At 34.7% G+C, this 25,618-nt stretch overlaps 1 protein-coding gene across 3 annotated transcripts in view; it reads right to left on the bottom strand.

The window, feature by feature from the left end:
* The window catches only part of STXBP4 (syntaxin binding protein 4), a 182,471-nt gene that overhangs the window by 58,639 nt on the left and 98,214 nt on the right, over nt 1-25,618 (bottom strand). For 2 of the 3 annotated variants that reach the window (XM_079903546.1, XM_079903547.1), the window contains 4 exons: nt 14,446-14,622; nt 7,905-8,021; nt 7,372-7,421; nt 5,679-5,812 (listed from right to left, as the gene is read on the bottom strand). In XM_079903546.1, the coding sequence (XP_079759672.1) occupies nt 5,679-5,812; nt 7,372-7,421; nt 7,905-8,021; nt 14,446-14,622 (478 nt within the window). Of the gene's footprint in view, nt 1-4,807; nt 5,414-5,678; nt 5,813-7,371; nt 7,422-7,904; nt 8,022-14,445; nt 14,623-25,618 lie in introns of those variants that run through there. The other variant, XM_079903548.1, reaches the window with a different exon arrangement.

The following is a 25,618-nucleotide window of genomic DNA, read 5'->3' as shown; positions in this document are numbered from 1 at the left end:
TAGAGTTGGCCTAAAAAACTCTTTCCATACAGGTTTCCTCCTGGCTAGATCTTGGTTCAAATGTCACCTCTTCAAAAAAGGAGGAGTAGCATCCCCACTTACTCACATTCCCTTACACATCATCTGGCTTATTCTATGCCTCACAGTCATCACTGTCTGGAATTGTCATGTACTTATTTGCTAACTTGTTTGTCCATCTCTGCCCTTACAATTTATTTAAGCAGCTTGATAGCAAGGATTTTGTTTATGCTGTTATCAAAGGGTCTACGTCAGGGTCTGGCACATTGTAGGTACTCAATAAATAATTCATGAAAGAACGAAGTAATGAAACTAAGTGAATCTAAATGATTACCTTTTCTTAAGTGATATATTTTTCCCTCACTTTTTCTTTTTTTGGAAATAAAATTGTGCCAGGAAAGAAATTACTTATTTTTCTTGAGGCTAATAATAATTTGCCCACTTAAAACAAAATTGAATAACTCAAGTATAGTTTATTTTCCAGAAACGACCCAAGATTAAATTTGATATATTTTCTTAATGGAACATTATAGCAGTAACCTACTTTCAATTTGCAACAATATAAGAGAATATGTGAGTTTGCCATTTTCCTTGAATGGTAAAACACCACAAATATTTACAGTGGTTATTATCTGGCTCTGAATAACCAAGTCACTAGAGAATAGGTCTGTCTAAAAAAACAGGTGAAACTGTCTCTTAAATGGCATCAGATCACATAACCTATTCCCTATGCGTGAAACATTTTCCCCAATTCTAGGAGAAGAAAGATATATAAATAATATGATTACTTTATGGGAAGTAAATACCATAATGCCCATTCTAAATAGTATAGCTGACTTCCAAAGATATATATATATATATATATATATATATATATATATACACACACACATGGCTATACACACATGGTATATATATACACACACATGGTATATATATATATATATATATATATATATATATATATATATATACATGATAAATTCATGTAGGTTAATAAAAATATGCTTTGAAGGAAATAAGGAAGGCAAAGATGAGAGTCTGAGACCTCGAATAAGTACAATGAGAAGATGCTATATCAAGTGTGAGCTTTGGATCCAAAAGAAAAATTGTGAAGGCCTTTAAATATTGCAGTACTGCGTTTCCCCTTTTTCTCAAAGAGCCTTTTTCCATCTGCCTAAATAACTTCTAATTAGCATCAGAATGTAAAGACAAAAAGCAGCTATTACTGACATTCTAATTTTAAAAGTTAAAATATTGCTAATTTCAGACAGGAATATCTAAATTGAGACAGGAGTCTTACATAGACAAATATGTGTAATCGGATGGTTGTTGCTTGGTAGGGGAAAAGTTCATCTTTATTTTCAATGGGTTGAGTAAAAGCTATATAATTATTCAACCAATATGTAACAGTTGAACATCCATACTTCTGCTTTTATAAGAAATGCCACAATGAAAATACTTGTATATACATTTTTAAGCACATCACTGATTATTTTCTTTGCAAAAATACTAACAGGTGGGATTATCAGGTTAAAATATTTGACCATTAAAATTTTCTTTTAACTTTCAAAAACACTTTTCAAATAGACATTTTAAAAGCTCTTGATATATACTGCAAAACTGATTCCCAAGAATGTTGTGTCAAGTTATATTCCCACCTGTAGTGATGAGAACACTTATTTTCAAATTTAATTGGTGGCAGGCCCAGATGGCTCCTAAACTGAAGGGATTTTTATTTTTGTTTAATGCCTTATACGTGAGTAAGTTGAGAAAAGAAAGTGTATTTTATGCTGGAAGGTCCCTGCTCCTTGCTTCCTTCGCTCTGACGTCATTTGGGCCTTCGTGGGTGTTTGAACTTTTGCTCCAGCTGCTCACGTCGATCCTGTGTATCTCAGAAGCTGAAGACCCCAGTTATTATTATAGTTTTACCCTCTGTTTTTGGTGCAGGGAGGCGTTCCTTTCTCGGTTTTTATCTTTTGAACACACACAAAATTTTAAACGTCATTTCTAAGTGTAGGAACAGAATGGCATGAGATCACCCTACCATCTTGATCCTGAAGTCTATTCTGAATCTTGACAGCTATCTCCTATTTTCTTGAAAGTGGACTTTTTCATAATCATATATTTCTATGTATACATATATATCTATTTGTTTATAAGAGCTTGAATGAACTGTGTGTGTGTGTGTTATATGTTTCTCTTTATACAAGCCTTGAATGTAGACAGCTCTCTACTCAGAATTGGTTTTTGACCCTTGCGAGAATATGTGGATCCCTGGCTGCCCTGACACTCAACCAAGTTGTTGATGAGGGTATGATCTAAAGCTCAGGCTGGAGGCTGGCCCATGTGCATTGCATTGCAAGTATAAGGACAATGCATCAGTCTGAGGGGAGTGAGTCGTGAGCCAGGACCAGAGGCGGCTGTGCAGAGCAATGTGGCCTGTGGTACAGAAGCTGCTGTGCCAGTTTCCCTTTATATTTATTTCTTTACATACATTTCTTGTATGCCCCAGTGTGTGTCAGGTCTAAAGTGTGTCTAGGCTGCCTAAAGGACCAAGCCCCAGATGGCCTTCTGCTTGACACAGAAACTGTGTGGACCCTGAGGATTTCAACAAATGACACTGACTCACCAAAATAATAGAGTAAAAAGAGTCCATCTACCCCCTAGCCAGTCTTTGACTTTATTCATTACCCCTTCAAATTAGAATGCATTAAGGGGTGCCCTCCTGTCAGGGTTCCCTCCAGTTATTCCCATAATTGCTATTGTTGTTTAGCAGAGGACCTTCATGCTTCTCTTCTATGTGGTCCTACCTGCCCTATGTTGAAAAGTTTTGGGGATTTGCCTGTAACTGCTAGTGCTTTTGAAGACTTCCCCCCTATTTTTATATTCCATTGATCATTTCCATGGGAAGGAAGGTAGAAGCCTGTGTTTACTCTGCCGATTTACCAGGGAGTCAATAAGTTCTCTTTTTATAAAAAACCTCCTATTGGATATCCAGCCAGATATTGTTTGTTTTTTTTTTCAGATATTGTTTTAATATGCATTTTTTAAAAATAGAACTGCCTCTTCCTGCTTTCATTACAGAATTTTGTTAATCTAGATGTCAATCAAATGAAAATTACACTTTAAAACATGTAGTTATTTCAAATAAAGATGACACTAAAGCATTGCAATACTGACCATGTAAATATTGATGGAGATCAATATAAGGGCCTCCAGGGGTTCCAGTACTGATTGAAAATGCCTATTATGTCTACATACTGTTTCACTGAAGGTAATGTAACAGAGCAGATCTAAGTTTCCTTATAGTTAGCAATAAACAACTGAAAGATAAGCTGCTGATTCAGACATTTAACCGCAGTTTCCTGTGATGATTACATTCTAACTCAAAATCAATAATAGCAATAAATGTTATATATTAAGAAAAGGTCTCATCTATCACATTTTCAAATGTATCAAAGTTAAACAAAGCTTTAGAAAATAATTATATAATAGTTACCATAGAGAAAAAGTATTCTTTAAATTAATTACTATAGATAGTAATGTGGTACCAGCAGCAGTAACAGCTATTTATAGAACATCTTATACTTTAAGGTACTTTACATGTATCTCATTTAATCCTCCAATCCTGCCACTTCAGATATTATAATCTCTACCTTTTATATGAGGAAACAGGCCCAGAGGTTAAGTAATTTGCCTAATGAAGTTGGATGACCAATTGAGGTGCTCTCTGGGGGACCTCCAGGGAACATCAGAGATTCTGAGGCACATTGTTTACGTGGATTCAAAGTGCTGCTTGACTCTTGGCAGCCTATGTGATTCATATACTTCTCCACTGCTAGAGGTATTCTTGTGAGAGATGGATGGCCATGTTTGCAATGCTGTAGAAAGCATTCGTGTTCCCTGTAATTTTACATCAGGGGTTCTTAAGTTGGGGTTCATAAACACTCTGAAAATGCATGAAAAAAATGTGCTTAATTGCATATTTCTGGGAAGAGGAATTTCACCAGATTTCCATGGAGTCCATGATCCAAAAATGGCTCACAATTGTCCTCTAGATATTCCTTAGTGACTGGTTTTAACCTATAAGACCTAAGAAATCTTAATTTCATTTCTGAGGAAATTCCATAGTATAACATCCTGGAGTATACTTAAATTAACAAGAAAGTGGAGGCAATTACCCAAATGAAAATTTCAAATTGAAACTTGAAATAATCGGATAGCCATGGCAAAGGAAATGAGGTGGAGGCTGTGGCTGAATTATCTACCACATGATAGCAATTTTCTCCTTTTCATTACAGATGGAAAAAGCTACTGCTTAAAGAGAAAGAAAAATGAGCTGAGCTTATCTGAATTATCACACTGAAAAAGATATGTCACATATAATTACAAAAGTGCTGGGAAATATGCAAACATTAGCAATTGTACTTCTAAATAGGAAGACACTTAGAAACAATTTGCTAGTTTTAAGCAGTGGAGTGGGTATAATCTTATGACAGATAAAAAGTGAAGATGTAATTTTCCACTTTTCTTCCAAAGAAGTTCTGCTGAACTTCAAAAATTTTCTTTGAATAATCATGTTTGACAAATATAAAGGTTAATGCTAGCAAGGTAATTAAAATTAATGATTGCAATGTCCACTGGGCTATGTCTGTGCAGGTGTTTCCCTCCACTGTTCCCATCCTAGCTTAAAAATGTCTGATATATAAAATTCTGATCTTACACATAATACATTAGTAGTGGCTATTTTCATCCCTCCTAAAAAATAGGAGCAATGTGGCCTGTGGTGGTTACTGAGAACACGGAGGTTACTGAGAACACGGCTGACTCTGGGGGTGTCCAGTGGTTACCGAGAACACGGCTGTCTAAATAACTTCTAACTAGCATCAGAATGTAAAGACTAAAAGCAGCTATTACTGACATTCTAATTTTAAAAGTTAAAATATTGCTAATTTCAGACAGGAATATCTAAATTGAGACAGGAGTCTTACATAGACAAATATGTAAGGAGGTTACTGAGAACACGGCTGACTCTGGGGGTGTCCAGTGACAGATAATGCAGTCCCTTGAGAGAGGTATTCTCTCAGCTCTGAAGAGTAGGGAACTCGTTCAGCTGCTCTACAGCCCTTTAATTCGTTACCCTGCTGACTGCCCCAGGGTTTGTTCCTAGCTTTCCCTGCTTGTGATCTTGAGGGTTTTTCATGGTTCTACTTAACTCACTGTCTTTCACCTTTATTGTGTTCTGGGGTCTCTTGCACAGCTGGGCTGTATCTTCAATCTTATTCCATCTGTTGTATATTATTAAAAATTTCCTCAATGTTGAGTCCAACCTTCTAGGTTTCCAGTGCTGTTGTGGATTTATTTTTATATTTATTCTTCCATTTCAGAGAGACTTTAGATGGAAGTAGAGGTAAAAAAAAAAAAAAAAAGGTCTTAATCAGCTACCTTCTGTTGGAAGCCATTTTGAGCACTTTAAATAAAGCAAGTATTCTCCCCCTACAATTGGTTGCATTAAGATTTTTGTCGATAAGCTATCAATTTTACTGTAGGCAAACCAATGCATTTAACAAGATTAAACTATCAAACTTGAAATTTTCTTCTTTTGTTTTGCTAAATAAGTTATTTTTAAGCGCATGAAAAAAATGCAGAAAACTTACAATCCATATCAAGTATGGCTCGGACAGATTTAACAAGTTCCTTAGATTCAAGTGCCAGCGTTGCTGGGATGTTACGTCCACTCCTTCCCAGTGGTGTGAGGGACGTCTGGGAAGCTAACATAGCTCTTCTTTCACTATGGAAGCAATAAAATAAAGCTAAACTTATTACACAATGAATAATATCTATCTTTGCTAAGTCTGAATTCTTCATAGTTATGAAATTGTACAAAAATTTTTGATTTCTGGGAACATTGTATTCTTGTAGCCATAATCAAAATAATTCCCACAAAATAATATTTCTGTTTTCAATTCTTTATTATATAATAAATAGGCATATTTAAAAAATTAGGTTTACCTTATACATAAGGAGGAAGGGATAGAAGGATAGCTTCCTCCTAAATCATTTGTTTGGCTTATTTTGTGAGTGCTTGTGTTATGCTAACATGATTTGGCCTTTTATTTAGTTTTGTAAACACTTAAATTAAGCACTTAAACATAAATTTATTAAAGAGACATTTACTACTACTTCTAGTAATATTAAATATAAATTCAATATGTATATTTGCTCCTGAAATTCTCTCTTAAACTCTTCCATTTGCTATCCCTAAATCTAAAAAAGCCTAGAGCATTTATACCACTTTTAAAAAATGCGAAAGTCACCTGAAATGAATGCATTCTGATACAATTAAAATGCAAGGTTTTACTTTTACCATTATGCTGAAACTTTTACTTGAAAAGAGACAATTTTAAACTGATGACAAAGCCATCATTACTTATAATGCATCTTCCTAAGCATGATAGTATTAATTCACAAGGAGAAACTAAAGCATCAATTCTCAAATTCAAATACAGAGCCTTTATTCCATGTAGAATACCAAGGCCAACATCCATTACAGATGATATAGTATATTAAAAAGACTGAGCCAAATTTTACTAGTGTTTAACTTTCCAAGATGTAGCAAAAAGTTGCTTAATGTTGCTTTTTTTTTTTTAAAGTTGATGTATAGTTGATTTACAATGTTGTATTACTTTCAGGTGTACAGCAAAGTGATTCAGTTACATATATTAATGTTGCTTTTTAAAGTTACTTTTGTTCTGTGAACCTGCAAGGGCAGGCTCTGGCTTTTAAATAGTCATTTTTAATACCAAAGCTTTTGAATTATTATTCAAGGTCACAATGAAACCTTGGGTGGTGGGAGTTTGGGACATGTCTAACCCATACAAGCGGAATCTGACTGCTGAGTATTTTAACATCATACTGAAAATAATCATCATGGTATTCACATAATTATTTTACATCATAAGCAGCATAGATAACAATAAAAACATCAGATTTCACCTGAAGAAATAAAGTATTACATTAAAATGAGTTTAAAGGTGTACTACCATATATACTACCATGTACTACGATATTTTTCTAAATTCAAAAATGCTATGTGGAAACTTAAAATATAATGAATCATCTTCATTTATTGAACTGCTGTTTTCACAGAAAAGGGTGGAGTTTTCCTATGTTTCTGCAAGCATATGTTGCTAGAAGTAGAACTACATTGCTAGTGGTAGTCTTTATAAAAGGAAAAAAATTGCTTTGACTATCTTAAGACTTTAAGAGATTTTAGTATTTTAGCACAAGTACCAGATGAAGAATGTAATCAGTGGCCATACTCTGCAGAAAGCACTTAAATTTTCTTACCTTAAATTTGACAAAGGAAGAGAATTATCACAAAATACTTCTTGAATAGCCTAGAGACAAACAAGAGAGTGAAGGTGATAATGTAACTTTGATAGCTTTTTAAAATGTTTTCTCTTGCTTAAATAATATTTATAACCCCCTCCACCCATATGATTAAAAAGGTGTTATATAGGGGAAAAAATCAATTACATTAACATACAATTCTACTCAGAATTATAATACACAGAGAAACATTTCTTTATAGGGTAGTTATCAACTAATGTTTACATAGTATCAAAAGTTAAGAAAGTGTTCATTAAAACATAGTATATATTTGGGATCATATTACCCTGTCTCAATTATTTCTCTTAATCTGTATGTTAGCTGGTCTTTTCATTATCTAAGCAATTTAAAATCTGACTGTAAGTCACCATTGCTGTTTTGAGCCCAGAGAATGTTTCACTAGCCATCAAACGCCATGACATTTACCTGTATGTCAGTTGTCTATACATTTCTTAAAAATGGACATAAAGTGATGTAACAGGAAAATTTACCTCTACAAAATGAAGAAGCTTTTCAGTGGATGCCTCAAAAGTTTTTCGAGCCATTTCTGATTTTCGCAATTGGCAGTCAAGTACTGTGATTCGCTTTCTTAACTCCTGAACACTTTCCTTGACAGAGATATCAAAAGGAACATATTATACATTTCTTCAATTTTATACTAGTGGCTCCTATTTTCATTTTTTATTAACTAATATCCAACATTACTATATCATTTATTTTCTCTCTTCTTGTACATATCTTCTTGTTTTGGGGGGTACTTAACTAATTGCATATTTTTAAAAGTTAAACTGCACAGGAATGCTGCAAACTTTTTAAGATAAGCTACAAATAACTTTTATTTTAATAAAAGTTATATAATAATACATTTATTATATGTAATGTTATATATAATACACTTTAATTAGTTTATATTATATTCTTATATTAAAATACATTTTAATTAGTTTATGGCATTTCTTGACAACATGGTTACCAGAGGCTGACGGAAACCCGTATTAGTGTGGCACAATCCAACATGCTGAAGATATACATAAATATTTTTTTTTTTTGCGGTACGCAGGCCTCTCACTGTTGTGGCCTCTCCCGTTGCGGAGCACAGGCTCCAGATGCGCAGGCTCAGCGGCCATGGCTCACGGGCCCAGCCGCTCTGCGGCATGTGGGATATTCCTGGACTGGGGCACGAACCCACGTCCCATGCATCGGCAGGCGGACTCTCAACCACTGCGCCACCAGGGAAGCCCTATACATAAATATATAATGTAATATGACCCAATGTAAAGCTGAGCTGACGGGGAAGTAAAAGAATTCCAGGAAAAGTGAAGGAATTTCATGAAGATAAGCAATAGCAATGCTGAATGAACCCACTGAAGTTAGAGTACACTGTAGCACAATTTGATCTCAGGGTATTTGCTGATCCTTGGAGGCCTATAGTTTGGGGTTTCATCAGGCACAAATGGCAAACAGGAGAACTTTAATGGGTGAATTAGGGAGAAACAAAACTTTTGATTTTGCCTCTGGTGAATGGTTAAAAAAGTGTCCCCCGAATAATTGCCAACCACAGTCCCCCAACTCATGCAGGTTCCAGGTCAGAATTTATATTACCTGTGTGGCCTGTACATTCATAAGCTGAAAATTTAGTTTAAATTGGTTCCTGGCTGGTAAAAGCAAACAAAAAATTTCTCTAGTGGGGTTATTTGCTAAACTCAGACATCAAAGAATGCCTACATTTAATGTATCAAAAGAACATGATCTCAGCAAATAAGCTACTATGGATGAAAAGTCAGCTGAAGGAAACAAATTATAGGATCAAACCTATAGAGACAGCAGCTACTGAAGTGATCAGATACAGAATATAAAGTTATGTTTAATATGTTTTAAAAATTAAGAATTTAAAGCATAATAAAGAAACAAGAAACTATCAAAATAGATCCATGTGACATAAAAAATAGATCTGAAAAGTAAAAATACAGGGAGGGTGGGAGGGAGATGCAGGAGGGAGGGGATATGGGGATATATGTATATGTATAGCTGATTCACTTTGTTATACAGCAGCAACTAACACAACAATGTAAAGCAATTATACTCCAATAAAGATGTCAAAAAAAAAAAGCAGTAATAATTAGAAACTCAATTTATGCATTTACTATCCAATTAGATACAGATGAAAAGAGAATGGGTGAACTGGAAGGCAGAGGTAAAGAAACTTCTCATAATAGAGCATAAAAATAAAAATGGAAAATATGAAAAGAGAAAAAATAACCGGAAGAAGATCTAGCATACATCCAATCTGAATTACATAAGACAGACTAGAAATAATGAAAGAGGAATAGGTCAGGATAAAAGCTTAGGGTTTTTCAGAAATGGTGAAAGACACTGTTCCTCAGATCAGGAACCTCATTCCATGAATCTCAAGCAATATAAATAAAAATAAGTGAACACATGACTGATCATAGTCAAACTGCTGAACACTAAAGATAAAATCATCTAAAAAAAAACAACAGATAGCAAACAAACGACAGACTGACATCTGATATCACAACCATGGAATAAAAACACTGAAAGAAATTCAGTGCCGATTTAACAATCTAAATGTAGCAAAAATATATTTCAAGAACAAGAGTCAAAAAAGAAGTTTCCAGACAAACAAAAATAGAGTTTATTACCAATAGATACTCACTATTTCTAAAAGATGAACTTCTAAAAGATGTATTTCAGGAAAAAAGAAAGTAATTCTAGCAAGGATGTCAAATGAAAGGAAGAATGTTGAACAAAGAAAATGATAAACATGGAGGTCTATCTAAATGAAGGTTGACTGCACAAAATAAACTGTAATAGTATCTAATTTATGATGTTAAAAGTCAAGAAAGAACTAAAATACTTAGTTAATAGAAATTAAGCAGAAAGGGATGATTGGATTTATGTTTTAAAGTCCTTACAATATTTAGAAGAAGTGGAAAGCCAGTGATTAGTTTTATAATTTAAGTTAAAATAGAGTGTTAACATTTCTAATATAATATTTAAAAATTAGAAACCAAGTGTCTAACTTCTAAACTAGCAGAGTAAACTAAATGAAATGGGAGTAGGGGAACACAGGAGAAGTCTGACCCAATCCAAAAAAGAAAAAAAAAAAGGGAGGCAAAAAATGACAAACAACTAGAAAATATGGGACAAATAAAATGCACAAAATAAAAGGGTAGAAATGAAGCCAAGTGCATTTGCGAATAAGAATGTAAATGGAAAGACCTTTCCAATTAAAGGTCAAAAATCAGTAAAATGGGGAAAAAAATCCAACTACCAGTTGTTTATCATAGACACAATTAAAATATAAGGACACTGAAAAGTTGAAAGTAAAAGGATGGAAAAAATACATAGGTAGATACCAAAAGAAAGCTGGTATAACTATTTTAATATCAATCAAAAATAAGCATTAAGGGGGAAAGAAGATTGAAGAGTCACAACATTTTCGTAAAAGGATGATAACATAATTCTAAGCTTGTATGCAATTAAAAACATTACTTCAAATATATACAGAAAATTTTAAAAAGTAATCACAAGGGAAATTTTAACCTATTCCCTGACAAAGAAATTAATATGACTAGAGAAGAATTGAACCCCACAATTAATGATCCTGATCTGGTGGACTATATAAAACAACACATCAAATGATTGCAGAATTCTTTTCAAGCTCTCTTTGAATATTTGTAAATATTGGTCAGACAGTAAGCCATGAAGCAACCATCAATGAATTCTGGAGTTATCTATAGACTAGATTCTCTGGCCACATGCAATTAACCTTTCTGTTCCTCAATGATGTTTATGAATCAAGACACAATCATAAATACGTAAATTTCCCCCAAATTATATATTTAATGCATTTTCAGTAAAAATGGCAATTGTATTAATTTCTTTTGATGGAATTTATAATCTGAGTCTAAAATACATATAAAAGATCAAAGGGTTATATAGCCAACACACTTTTAAATAAAAAGAACTAGACAGGTTGATCGGATCAAGATTTAGAGTAAAAGAGACTTTTGAATGAGCGGTGCTGGTATAGTTGGCCATTCACTTAGGATAAAAAAGAAAGAATGAAATGAATCCCCACCTTATACAATGACATAAAACCATGACAGAAGGATCAAAGTTTTAAAACTTTTAGAGACAAATATAAAAATATCTTTGGGAATGGAAGGACTTCTGGAAAGACACATGAGAGAAAAGACTGAAAAGTTTGATTACTTGAAAATAACACCTGTTCATTTCACCAGAGGGTGAAAAGGTAAGCTATAAATTCCAGAGAGGATTTTTACAACATAAAATATAAGATAGGTTAGTAACCAGAACATACAAACAATCACTACATGTGAATATAAAAAAGACAAATAACCCAGTGGAAAATGGTTAAAAGATATGAAGAAGCATTTCACATAGAAACACAAATGCCTAATAATTGCATAAATATTAACTCAACTGACTATCTGGGACAAGGGGCAAAGCCCTGGTTTATTGCATTTGGGGGTGTAAATAACCCCACCATGGCTGATTTCAAGCTAACAACATGATGTGTTGAACATGCAGTTAAGAAGAAATGCACACAGTCAGCTCTCATAAACTAGTACCAGCTGGTCCCAGCACATCAGTAGCTCAAAATCATTAGAGAAATTCAAATTAAACCACAATGAGATACACTTATTACACCTAACAGTTTGATAAAAATTAAAAGTAAAAGAAAGCAAGCATCAGCAAGGATTTGGGGTAAAAGGTAATTCTCATTCATTACTGTTGGGAGTAAAATTGGTTCAAACACTTTCAAAAACAATTAGGAATTGCCTAATTGTAATTAGTAAAGTTGATCATACAATCACCATTCAACCTAGCAATTCCACTCCAAGATATGAACCCAAGAGAACTGTTACACATGTGGAGCAGGATATATGTACAAAACTGTTTTCAGCAACATTGTTCATAACAGAAGAAAACTGAAACGATTGGACTGTCCATCAAATACAGAATGGACAAATATACTGTAATATATCCACTCAATGGAGTACAAAAAAGCAATGAAAAGACATGAACTAGCTATAAACTTCAAATAGATGAATCACAAAAAATTTTGAGTGAAAAACCAAGTTGGAACAATAAAAGTAGTATATTTCTATTTACATAAAGTTGACAAACAGGCAAAATTAAACAACATACTGTTAAGGGATATATACATAGGTAGTAAAATTATCAAGAAAATGTTTAACACTAAATCCAGGAAAATGGTTTGTTTACCTATGAGGGTGAGGGAGGGGGATGCAATTGGAAAGGGATATTGTGGGTCTTCGAAGGTACTGGTAAAGTTTTATTTCTTAAGCTGAAGGTGAAAAAAAAAGTAAATATAGAGATAATATAAGGGAAAACTTGTAAGAAAAATAATATTGTTACAAAAAGAATATGCCTTAAAAATGAATATTGAATCTGAATCCTGTAATATCTTGGTCAGTGTCTCTTCAAGCAATCTCAAACAATTAAAAACAAATTTCCTTCTATTTCTCCACTGGTATTGGGTTTGGAAAATGTTAAGATGCTCATGTATAACATCTCCTCTTTGGGAAAAAAAAAAAAAAAAGATTATCTTCAGAGACAGGTTAATGGTTAATTTAGGATTTTGTTAAGAGGAATGGCATGAGACACCATTATGCTAAAAAAGAGAAGAACTGAATTAATTATATTACTACACGACTTAGGACAAAAACGTTTCTCAGCTAGGAGCTGGAAGAAAGAATAGCAAATAACTTATGCTTTTAAAAAAATGAATAAATTCATGTGAACTCCTTGAATGTTATATTATTTAAAAAGTATTTTTAAAGACTTGATTATCCCTCCAAAAGTAAATCAAGTTATTATTAAAAAAAAGTACTTTTAGTGTTTTGAAAATTCCCAAAATATTTTCAGAATCATGTTAAAGTTACTCACATGAAATAAGCACATATCTCTGATTTCAGAATGTAAACACTGGGTCAAGAATAATAAATACAAGTAATATTCCTAAGTATTTCTGCTGTCTCAAGTAATGTTTTCCCCTTGGCCTTGTGGTATTATCAAAGGGTGACAGGAATGTCAACCTTCTTTGGGGATTGGTTTAAATGGACAGATGTGAGAAATATATTAGCAATTCTTAAGAGCTAACCAAAGAAAATTTCAGATTTTCTTCTGTATTTTGCTTTTCTAAAACTGGTTTCATTTCTACTTGGTATATTTAAAGTATTTAACTCTTTTATGTTTAAATAAATACACACAAATTTTTCAAATTTGTTTTATGTTCTCTTGAAAGATGACTGTATTAGAGAGATATAAACACTATGGTTATAAATGAACTCATGAAGTTATAAAATATCTATTTCAATTTATTTAATTTTCTACCTTACTTCAGTGAAATAAAAATGTCTGTTACAGTTTTTGAAGACCATTCAATGAGTGCAGTATGTCTTAAAAAATCACATAATGAAAAAATTCACATTAAAAAAAGTTCACATTGCCTTCTGCAAAGCATTCAGTATTTCACTATTGAAATTGGAGTCTGCTAAATTCAAACTCAAGTTTCTTTCTATTAATTATCTTGGGCCTTGGGCAAAAAATTCTTTAACTTTCACACTTCCTTGAGTGCTCTAATCAAAGAGCAAACCCCATCCCTAGACTCTCCTCCTCCCATCCCCACAGGACAAATTAGCAAGTTTAGGAAAAAGGAGGAAACCAATGTAATCAATTAAATGTTAAATAGTTCCAGGACTCAGTGCCTGAGCTGTACAATGTTGACCAATGACCTGAATAAATTTGGGCACATACTTTTGCATCCCAAAGCTATCTGGATAAACGGAGGCTCATAACCTTCACATTACCCCCATCATGACACATCATCCTATCACTGAATTATAGAAGACAAACACTGACCTAGTTTAGAAGTGCAGATGAAAAGAAAATGAAAACAGGATACATGACAACGGCAAGGAAACCATGGTAACTAGAAGAGAGAACTGTTTTGCTTACTTTATTTTGGTCAGAATAATCAGCAAGCTGAGCCTTCAGCTCTGTAATCTCGGCCTCTAACAGACGGATCACTTCTTCATAATCCATTTCCATTCCGTGTGCCTGTCTCTGTGCAGCTTCGGCAAGATGAAGCCGACTTCGCAGGGCTCTTGTTTCTTCGACCACAGCTTTGGCTTCCTAAAAATTTCAAAAAATAATGTCATTGAAAAAAAAAACATGTAAAAACAATTCAGTGGTTTAAACAAAATATTTTCCTCCTTCCTGGAAGTTCTAATTCTAAAAGTGAATCAATTATACATATGTTTCTCACATCTCAATTTGAAAAATAATATTCACATTATTTTATTGTACAGAGTAGCTGCCTGACCTTACTTTTCCTTTCTTGATTTCTTAGAAAACTTTCAGTATGGAATCTCCAACTTCACACATCTAGCATAGAATTTTGAAAATAAGAGAAACAAAGGAGAATTGAAAGTGGAAAATAGAAGATTAAGAATTAGCTGAAAAGATAAAAAGAGTAGGCTTCTACAAAAGTCAAGCAGGTGGTAGGCTCATGTTCTAGGAAGGCTCTTGCAGCTTCATCAGATACTGCTGAGAGATTTATGGTGTTGAGGGCTTCTCCGTGGTCCAAGTGCCAGGAGCCAAAGCTTATTCCTAGACATCAGTCTAACTGCTACTTCTCCATTTTGATTTAAGCCAAAAGGTAGAATTCAGTAGCAAAATATACAGCTATTTCTATGGGATGCAATGTTCACAATACATTTATTAACCACATGTTACATTTCAGGTAATTCATGCGTCTTCTCCCATTTAACATTTAGAACAACACTGAGGGAAAGGCATTATTAAAAACCATTTTATACATAATCAAACAGAGGCTCGGAGAGGTTACATATCCTATCCAAGGACACATACTAGTGCCAGAATTTAAACCCAGGTTTACCTGACTCCAACATTAATGTTCTTTTCACCATTTTATTCCACCGCTAGATGACAAACAAACACAAAAACAAAACAAAACTATATAATAGCTACATTCTCCACCTTAGGAAGAGGACGGTGTGGGCAAAACCACTTGCTCTCTCAAAAATGTGTGGTGTTGGGTCAATAACAGTCCCCCAGGACACCAATATAATTTAATATGGCACTTGTTACAATGTAAACCGCTTCTTTTTCTTCACTTGATGCAGAAATCTCTTTTCTCTGCAATGGAACTTTCTGCTACAATTGCCATGGCTAATATTCAACTGTGGCTATTTTAATTTTCTGGGAGCTATTATAGGATACTTGCTTTAGTTTGAGCCTAAGGGACGGTTAGAAGTATTTTTACTATAGGACATATATATATATATATATATATTTTTTTTTGCGGTACGCGGGCCTCTCACTGTTGTGGCCTCTCCCGTTGTGGAGCACAGCCTCCGGATGCGCAGGCTCTGCGGCCATGGCTCACGGGCCTAGCTGCTCCGCGGCATGTGGGATCTTCCTGGACCGGGGCACGAACCCGTGTCCCCTGCATTGGCAGGCGGACTCTCAACCACTGCGCCACCAGGGAAGCCCTAGGACATATTTTTAAGGGTCAATTTTTCATTCATACATTCAATAACTATTAAGTACTTATTATGTGCCAGTTTCTGTTTCAGGTACTGAGGACAGAGCACCTAACAAAATAGACAAAAAGTCCTCCTTTTGTCCCCCAGAATTTACAATCTATTGAAAGCTTGGGAAGATAGACAGCAAATTAGGGATAATCAATGACGATCTCATTGAGAAGGCATTTAATTAAAGAACTGCAGGAAGGATGGAGCCATGAAAGTTTTCCAAGGAGGAACTTTCTGGGCAGAGAGAACAATTTGTACAAAGGTCCTGAGACAGGATTGTGCCTTGCATCTTCAGAGAACAGCAAGGAAGCCAGTGTGGCAGAAGTAGACAGTAGTAGGGGACAGGAAGAAGGGAATAGTAGGAAATGAGGGCAAAGTGGTCACAGGTTTGGGCAGGGATGGTGTTGGCGTGGAGTTGCAGATCTCGAGAGGCTTTGGAGGCCACTGAGAGGACTTTAGTTTTACTCAGGGTGAGAGGGGAAGTGACTGGAGAGTTCTGAGCAGAGACGTGGTATGCTCTGACTTAAATTTTATGTGGGTTACTTTCACTGCTGTGTTGAGAGCAGACAACTCATCACAGGAGTAGGCAAGGGTGTAATAGGGAGAAGAGGAATGGGATAGGCAAGCTACAGTTACTTTAGCTTAGACAGGGTGACAGTGGTGGAGATGGTGTGAAGTGGTGAGATTCTAAATGTAGTCGGAGGGCTTCCCTGGTGGCACAGTGGTTAAGAATCCTCCTGCCAATGCAGGGGACTTGGGTTTGAGCTCTGGTCCGGGAAAATCCCACATGCCGCGGAACAGCTAAGCCCATGCGCCACAACTACAAGCCTGCGCTCTAGAGCCCGCAAGCCACAACTACTGAGCCCATGTGCCACAACTACTGAAGCCCGTGTGCCTAGAGTCTGTGCTCTGCAACAAGAGAAGCCACCACAATGAGAAGCCCACGCACCACAACGAAGAGTAGCCCCTGCTCACCTCAACTAAAGAAAACCCGTGCACAGCAATGAAGACCCAATGCAGCCAAAACCACATAAATAAATAAATAAATTTATAAAAATAAAAGAAATAAATGTAGTTTGAAAATAGAGCTAACAGGAGAGTTCTTCATCATTAACAACTTTTACTTAGCACTTACTGCATCCAGACAATCATGTTATGTGATAAAAAATACAAAGGGGGTAAAAGACACTTTCCCTTTTTTGGCTCAGCTTAGAACAGAAGGTATGACTTAGATAAGTGGAGGAAGAGAGTAGGACATATTAGACAAATGAACAGTGTGAACAAAGGAAGAGGGAAAATTAGGAATCTGAATGAGGTACATTTGAGAAATGACAAATTTTGAAATAGATCAACTTTGACTGGAGTAGATGCTTCCTCTAGGGGCACAATGGATAAAAAAAGATTGTGGAGAGGGAGGGAAAGGGCTGGGCTCTGGTAGAAATGGCGTGATAGGCAAAGGTGCTTGGATCTGGGGAAGGCTTGAAACCTTCTGAGCAGAAATTGATATGAGAACACAGTGGTTTAGAAAGCTAGATCTGGCAGCAGCTGCAGGATAGAGACATGGCCAACCAACTGCCTATTGTACCCTTGACTCAAATAACTTTGCTTCCTTATTTTTAAAAGTAATTGTCTTGTAATAAAAGGTACTTTTAGAAAGAAATATCTAAGGAAATAAAAGGACATTTACCTAACTACCACATCAGTCAGTTCAGCCCAGGTGATCAAGGGTCACCAGTGTCAGCGCAGGATCAACTTCACATTAGACTGTGCATACAGGAGGTAATGGCTTAGTATCTAGAGCTCTGTTGACAGAGCTCTAGATGTTTGACATGGATCAACTCAGATAATCCACCTAATGCTGTGAGAGGTATGTCTATTATTATCCTCATTTAATAGATAGGAAACTGAAACGTTAGGGAGCTTGCTCAGAATCGCAAACTTAGTAAGTGGCTGAGATGGGATTTGAACCCAGGCAGTATAGTTACAAAGTTTGAGCTCTTGGCTACCAACTACAGAAAATGTTAAAAAACCAAATCACTTGTAGATGACAATATCATCAGTGTCCAGCCCTGCATGAGCTTTTAGGATGTGGTCATTACAATAAACTCAAACACATTCGAGGCTGCTACACTGTTGCCCATTTTCCATTCACTCAGGCTAGGAAAAAAAATATTGCTACTGAAGAGAAAGGGAGGGACAGAGAATTCTCCATAGCTGCAATAAAGAATAACTAATTTGGTGATTTGTCTCCTTCACACTCGCTTCATGCAGTTTTTATTCTTCTATAAAAACAGCACTTTTATTTTTGTTCAAAGAATACTAGTTAATTAAAAGAAGAATCTGGATGGAATTTATATAGCCATTATAGTGCACTGATGGCAATATGGTGTGAAAGGCAGTTGGGTGGTAAAAGATGCAGAGGTTTTGATGCTGAATAAATTCATGCTATTTCTTTAGTAAACGTATAATTGTCAGGTTGGTAAATGTGACCCCTTAGCAAAGTTCTAGCCCAATTCCCACCGAACGGCTGTTTAAAAGATTAGTGCATTGAAATGACTACTCTTAGAGGAAGCAGTAAAGAGAAGATAGCAGCAGTGTGCCGTATTTAGCAATACAGGATCACATAATCCATTTTTTCTTTTCCTCCTGGGCTGTCTTCTAATAACTGTAAAGCCTCCTATGTCAGTAACAATTGAGCCAGAATTTTCCCAGTACCTTACCATGAGCCTGAAATCCCATCAGGGTAAATGCGGCAGCCAGTTCACTGATTTACTTTGTATTAGGTACAGATTAATTCATTTTAGAAAGTTAGGAAATAAGAGAAACTAAGATGTAATAGTAAATAGAAAAATCAACATAAGCATTATGCTTTTTAATACTAAGCAGTACAAACAAATGCACTAGAAGGGAATCATGAATTATGAAGGCAGATCTCTGACTTAACTTTCTTTCAGTGACACTGAGGAAATGCCTTCAACTCACACTGTCTTATTGTAAAATCAGGATTTTCCACCTCACAATTTCACAATGAACCTTCAGGGAAGATCAGACCACATTCTTCTTTGAAAATATAGTTCAAACAAATGAAAATCTTTGTAGGCTACAAATACTTTGAAGTTAGCTATGTGATTGTGTTGAAACAAAGGGCAGTATAAACTCAAAGGGGAGCATAAGCTCAAACAAAAGACAATATATTATCTGTTTTTCCACATATAGCACTTTTTCCCCCTTAAGGCATTAACATGATATTGAATTAAAAATATGGGCGTTTGATGAGATATACCTCAGAATCTTAGATATGTGATTTTTTTTCATTTTCTGGCTCTGTAATTCTCCAAGACTCTGTTCATTTGTACAATGGTAAATAACAACACCTACTTTATAAGATCAAAACAACTGTCACAATAGGGTTAAAGAAACCACTACAGTTCTTGGTACAGTTTTTTTCCTGTTCATCTTTACTGCTTTTGAAATATATTCATAATCACCAATGTGATTAGAGGGCTAGACTACATCAAATGATTGAAGGCTTTCTTGAGGCACTGAAATAGTTGTTCGGAAATATAATGTGCACATGTCTTTTTTAATGTTAGCAACAATTATGTAAAACCTTTCCTCCTCTAGTTGTGAGTTTTTAACGGCTCCCTAAAGTAGAAGGAAAAAGCACTAACTGCAGTTGCTCATTTGTAATTAGGTAGTACATCCACATCACTAAACTTAGAAGTTCTGTAATTTTTAAGCTAATCAGTAAATCTTTCAAAATGTCAATGGTTGACAGGAGAAAAAGGAGACTGCAAAGAGATATATGTTTTAGTGTAATGTAACTTATGCTACCAAGCCCAAAAGAATACTTCTCTTATCAGCTTCCTACATCCACTCATTGGAAAACCCTTCTTGGTCTTGGTCCCATTACAGCTTGTGAAAAAGATTAAGGGTTACTGCAGGAAGAGGGCTGTTGAAGGAAAGCGTTTAAAAGCAAGTTATATCTAGTTTCCTTAACTTATGTGTCAAATTTATTAAAATATGTTTCATATTCCTCTCAATGGATGATCACAAAGTAATTTGCTAGATGTTCACAAAATGAACCTACAACTCATCCCTTAACCACGATGCACTTGGAGGAGAAAATGAATTCACAGAACTTTATATACGTCTCTGATATGTGCTCTCTCCTTTCCCTTTCTTTATGCCTTCTCCGTGCATACATCCATCCCACTACTCCACCTCCATACCTAACCAGTTATTAAGCACCTGTGAATTCTTCATTGATGATGTATTTGTACCATTCCTTAATATCCATTCTTACCATCATGTTACTGTTCATGTCTTTAACACCTCGCACTTAGGTACTATGAAAATCACAAAAGTAATCACTCTGCCTACTGTGTTCTTCACTATAATGTATTCTGCATACTTCTGAAGGATCAGTTTTCCTGAAATACTGCTTAGGTAACAAACCTAAGGTAACTAGAGAAAATGTTGCTTAGGTAAGTACATGGTGCATGATAAATACATCCTCAACCTCCATACTTCAAGGTTCTCCACTATTTGTTCCAAATCAACCTTTCCAGTTTTAGCACATTTGACTCTCTTACAGGACTACCATATCCAAGTACATTCACTTACCAAATTTCCCAGACTAAACTCTCCCACCTCCAAGATGCTTTTGAGCACATTATTCCTTCCACTAGGTGAATGCACTTTTCCTCTTTTTTCTTCATCCAGTTCTCATCTATCCTTCAAAATCTACTTCAGATTTTACCTCCTCTAATCTTTCCAAACCACGTAAGCTTACAATGATTTCCCCTCCTTTTATTCTTAATAATATCTGTTGTCTTTAATTAATCACATACTACTTAATATCTCCTATGGCTATGTTGAACTGTCATTAAAATAGTATTTTACTCCCAAACTTTCTAATGTCAAAAGGTCTTGACTGCCCAAACTAAAACACAAGCTGTCTGAGAGTAAAACCCTATCTGATATTAACAGGTGCTCCATTCAGCATAAATATGAGATATAACTGAGTGGACAAACAGTGAAAATGACTATTTTGTTTTTCATATATAATAATTGCCTTAGAGAACTTTATTAGGTAAGAAGTTTTCATAGTAAGGTTTCAATTTTATGGGAATATTTGAGAAATGTATTTCATTTAAATAATTACAGTAAGAACCATAAGCCATGCTATGAAAAATACCACATAATGAAAAGCAAATCATTTCATTACACTCTCTTTATATATAAACAAAATCCTTTTATAGTATTTATCAAGTAAATGAGATTACATCTAAACCATGTGGAATGAAGACTACCAAGGTCGAAAAAGGACAGATAGCTACACTTTATTTGTGTTTGACAATTTTATTTCTTGCTTTTTCATTAAATAGATTTAAAAATTTAAAGATTTAAAAATTATGCATGCTAGTTTATATTTCTCTAAAATTTACAATTTTCCACCATAAGTTTATATAATAAATACATGCTCCCAAGGACTATATAATCTTGAAAGTCCATTCCAATCCCACCCATATCCCTGATTTTGTGATTTGTGTGGTGACACTCCTTTGTAAAGTAAAAATGATAGATATGTGCCAATCCAAGAAACAAAGATTTTCTTTACTTTGTATGAAAAAGCAAAATCCTAACTTTGCAAAGGAAGACTTGGTTAAGCTTTCTGGAGGAAAAGCAGGTCAATCAAATTATAATTATCTCTAATTAACCCTCCCAAGAGCTGTCAACTTCTTTACCTGCAGCTGCCTCATCCTCCAAAAGGTGCAAAATTGAATTCTGCCTCTGAACATCAAAGCAAATCAAAGAAACAATGTTCAATCTCTGTTTATAAACAGAAATCCCTAATCAAAGACAGACACACAAGTACATCTATCTAATAAATTTTACCATGTGAACTTTGTTCAAAATATAAATTAGTTAAAACTCTGTTTTGACAATACATTTAACCCTGAACACATATTTTCCGGTTTAGTGATGGTTGACATAAAAGAAAAAACTATTTTCCTACTTCTCCAGTTCTGGTTACAAATGTACCAAAAGAGAACATTTACAGTATTAGAAATTCCTTTCATAATCAGAATTTATATCCTGTTCATTGAAACCTAGTACCGCTCAAAGGCTACTTTTGTAGCTATCAAATATTTAGAATTCATCTGAAGTTTGGAGTTTAAAAACAGAAATTTAGTCCTTCCAAATTAACTTTTAGAGAATTCAGTTAGAAAAAAAATTTTATCAAATTTTGCTTGTTTTGATGGCACTTGACCAAGAGTTCCAAATTTGAATCTAGATATAATAAGATCTAAATAATAAATAAGATTCTTAAATTGATTTGGAAGAAAAAAAATCAGTGAGAACTGGTAAGCAAATTCTGAAAAACAACAATAAGAAGGAAAAAAAGAAAGAAAGAAAGAAAACAAATAACGTGGGACATGGCCCAAGAATTTAAGGCATATATAAATTACAAAAGTTGGTGCTAGCCAAAGAAGAGTTAGATAAAACATTCATTCGCCCAATATTTATTGACAAAGCAACTGGAAAGATTAGATAGCCCAGACCCCTAGATTATATGAGAATTTAATTTATGGTAATGGAGATACCACATAACAATGAGTGGTTGTGACAACAAACTATTTGGAAAAAAAGTGTAAAGTGTAGACACTCATCTCATACCATATACCAAACAGAGTAATTTCTTAGGTGGGCTAAACAAAAACAGAGATGGGAGGAAAACCAGGTAAATATGTATCTGAAATTGCTAGAAATGAAATTTTTTAAAGTTAAAAAAAAGGGGGGGAGAAATCACAAAGAAAAAGATAGATTTGACAATACAAAAACACCTGTGTTTAAAAACTTTTAAAAAATTAGAAAGACAATTTGTATATAGGGGAAAATATTTGCAACAGATTTGGTAGATATAGGGTCAATAACTACAATGTAAAGAGATCTTATAAAATCATGTGGGGAAAGTGGGAAAACAGTTATTGATTAAGAATAGAAGTGAAGAAGAAAAAGCAAGAGTGGGAAGGGGATACAAATGACATAAGGGGCATATATGGTCAGGAGTGGCAGAATGTCATGAGCAATCATATCAGGAAATCAGCTGCCTTGAATATGAAGAATTGTGATGGAAGTCACAATTTTATTTGAAACCCATGGTCATAGACAATCTTTGCTATCTAATGCGGATGACAATGAATCAAAGTACGTACAATATTTTCAAATAGGGTGATTTATTTATGTAAGGTTAGGTAGGACTAGAGAAGTCTTGTTTTTAGTTCTAAAGTAGTTTGTGAATAAATCATTTAACACAACGTCATGAGTCACACAGCAAAGTAAGAGTACTGAAAGTGTTTCTCACAGGTTAAACTGCCAAGACAGGAGTTTTATAGTATCAACTGCCTTATCACTACTTCCTCCTTGGGTAAAATTTACTAGTTTGTCAGCCAAGTTAATATATATTGCTCTTACATTAAGAAACATAAAATGTTTGGCATCTGCATAGATGTTTAAAATATACCCTGGAAAGGTGCTCTCTTAGCAACTGACTTATGGAATTTTACAGATTTATATTTGCTTGTTTTGGGTTAAATAAGGAAAATTATAGGGAGTAATGCCTACTTTGGTATACAATCACGTCTCTGACAACTCACCACCGATAGGGCACCTATTCTGAAGTGCTTTCTAGGAAGTGATGGTTTTCCTCTATTTTTCGTTTTTCTTACTAGATTGAGAGCTCCTTGTAAAAAGTATATCTAGCTTTCACAGTGCATTCACACAAAACAAGCATAAAATAAAAGAAGCTGAAACATCTCCCTTGCCAAGTTGCCCTTATAAGTTACCGCAGGCATGTGTGAAACAACTGATGAAAGAATGCTGAATGTGGTCCCTGAACAGCCAGAAAATAAGTGACTCACAGTATGGAAACCAGAACCCTAACATCAGTTCTAACTAAGACGACTGATATAGAATATACTGTAATCAAATTGAACTGAAAGGTTTCTATGAAGAATAAGATCACTTTCCTCCCAAACTTCTCTAACATTGAAAATTCTGTGAGTCTAGTTAATCTAACACAATTAAAACAGTTCTATAGTATCAATAGGGTAATAAAATTTCTCTCAGAATTCTTAAAATAGTAAGAACTTTTCTACATTAAAAAGAAACAACTATTTGGAAATGGGTATCTGAAATAGACATCTTTGTTTGCCAAAGGTAGTTTAGAATGCTACATTCACCTCCAGTGAATCACTAGATAATGGCTGCTGTCTGCAAATAGGAATGACAACTGGGCTGTCTTCGTGTTCCTTTTCCAAGCAAGCTGTCTTTAACTAAGGCAGTTACTTGGGCAAAATTTAACATTGGAGAATACACGGGTCATTTCTTTGATTCTCATAAAGGGAATTAAAGTTGAAAAATAAATCCAACCAAGTTTGTTTAACAAGTTTCTCCACTCAGATTGCTATCATTGTAGGAGCTTTATAATCTTTTTTCTCAAAGAGGGTGCTTTTTTGTTTGTTTTATTTGCTTTTTAAAAATCATTTTAAGATCATTGTAGCTACACATGGTTGTAAGAAATAATACAGAGAGGTTTCCTGTACTCTTCACTCAGTCTCCTCCAATGGTTATATCTTTCGTTAGTACAGTAGAATATCACAACCAGGAAATTTCATTGATATGATCCACCAACCTTAATCAGGTTTCACCAGTTTTATAAGCACTCAGCAATAAAAAGGAACAACATAAATACACAAAACAACCTGGATGGATTCCAGGGGAAGGATGTTGAATGAAAAAAGCCAATCCCCAAAAGTGACATATTGTATGATAACACTTATATAACATGCTTGGAAAGACAAAATTATAGATACAGAGAACAGATTAGTGGTTGCTAGATGTTAAGAGATGGGGCATGGAAGGAGGTGGCTGAGACTATAACAGAGTAGCAGGAAGGATCCTTGCTAAAAGAGAGTTTTTAATAGAAAATACAGGTTGACATTCTGAGGTTACAAGTGACCATCTGAAATGGGAACACAGGAATATTTTACTACAGTCCCCTTTCAGAACACAAAAAAACCTGACAAATACATGTATTTTTCTTTTTTTTTTCCTCTAGAGATGAGATTGGCATCTTGGAATATCTACTAGTTCCATACAGAGCTATTGTAAAAAGTTCAGATCACTAAAGAAGAATAAAAGGGGTGTAAGAACTCATATCAATTCTAAAACTTAGAGGCTTTACTGTTTCTTTAATAAATGCACAAAATTAACAAATCTCTTCAAGTGTGAAAATGTGAATATTCTTTAGTAATCACATATTATTCTTCCTTTTAGAGATATATTTAATCTGTTCTTAAAGTTTCCGTTGTTGCTTAATCCATAAACCAAAATAGTGCACATGCCAGCTGTTCCAGCTGTATCTAAGTTCATGCTCAACTGTCCACAGAGAATCCTGTGCTGATCTGACCTCGTTTCAGCCTCGGGACTTCACGCCCTCCTAAGGCGTTCAACCCAACCTTTACACAGGTGAGGCCAACTACAACTGGGCTTATCTGAACTTG

The sequence above is a fragment of the Stenella coeruleoalba genome (assembly GCF_951394435.1).
Source record: "Stenella coeruleoalba genome assembly, chromosome: 19".
Classification (NCBI taxonomy): domain Eukaryota; kingdom Metazoa; phylum Chordata; class Mammalia; order Artiodactyla; family Delphinidae; genus Stenella; species Stenella coeruleoalba.
Note: the sequence above shows the minus strand (reverse complement) of the source record. Positions and strands in the feature narration are given on the sequence as shown.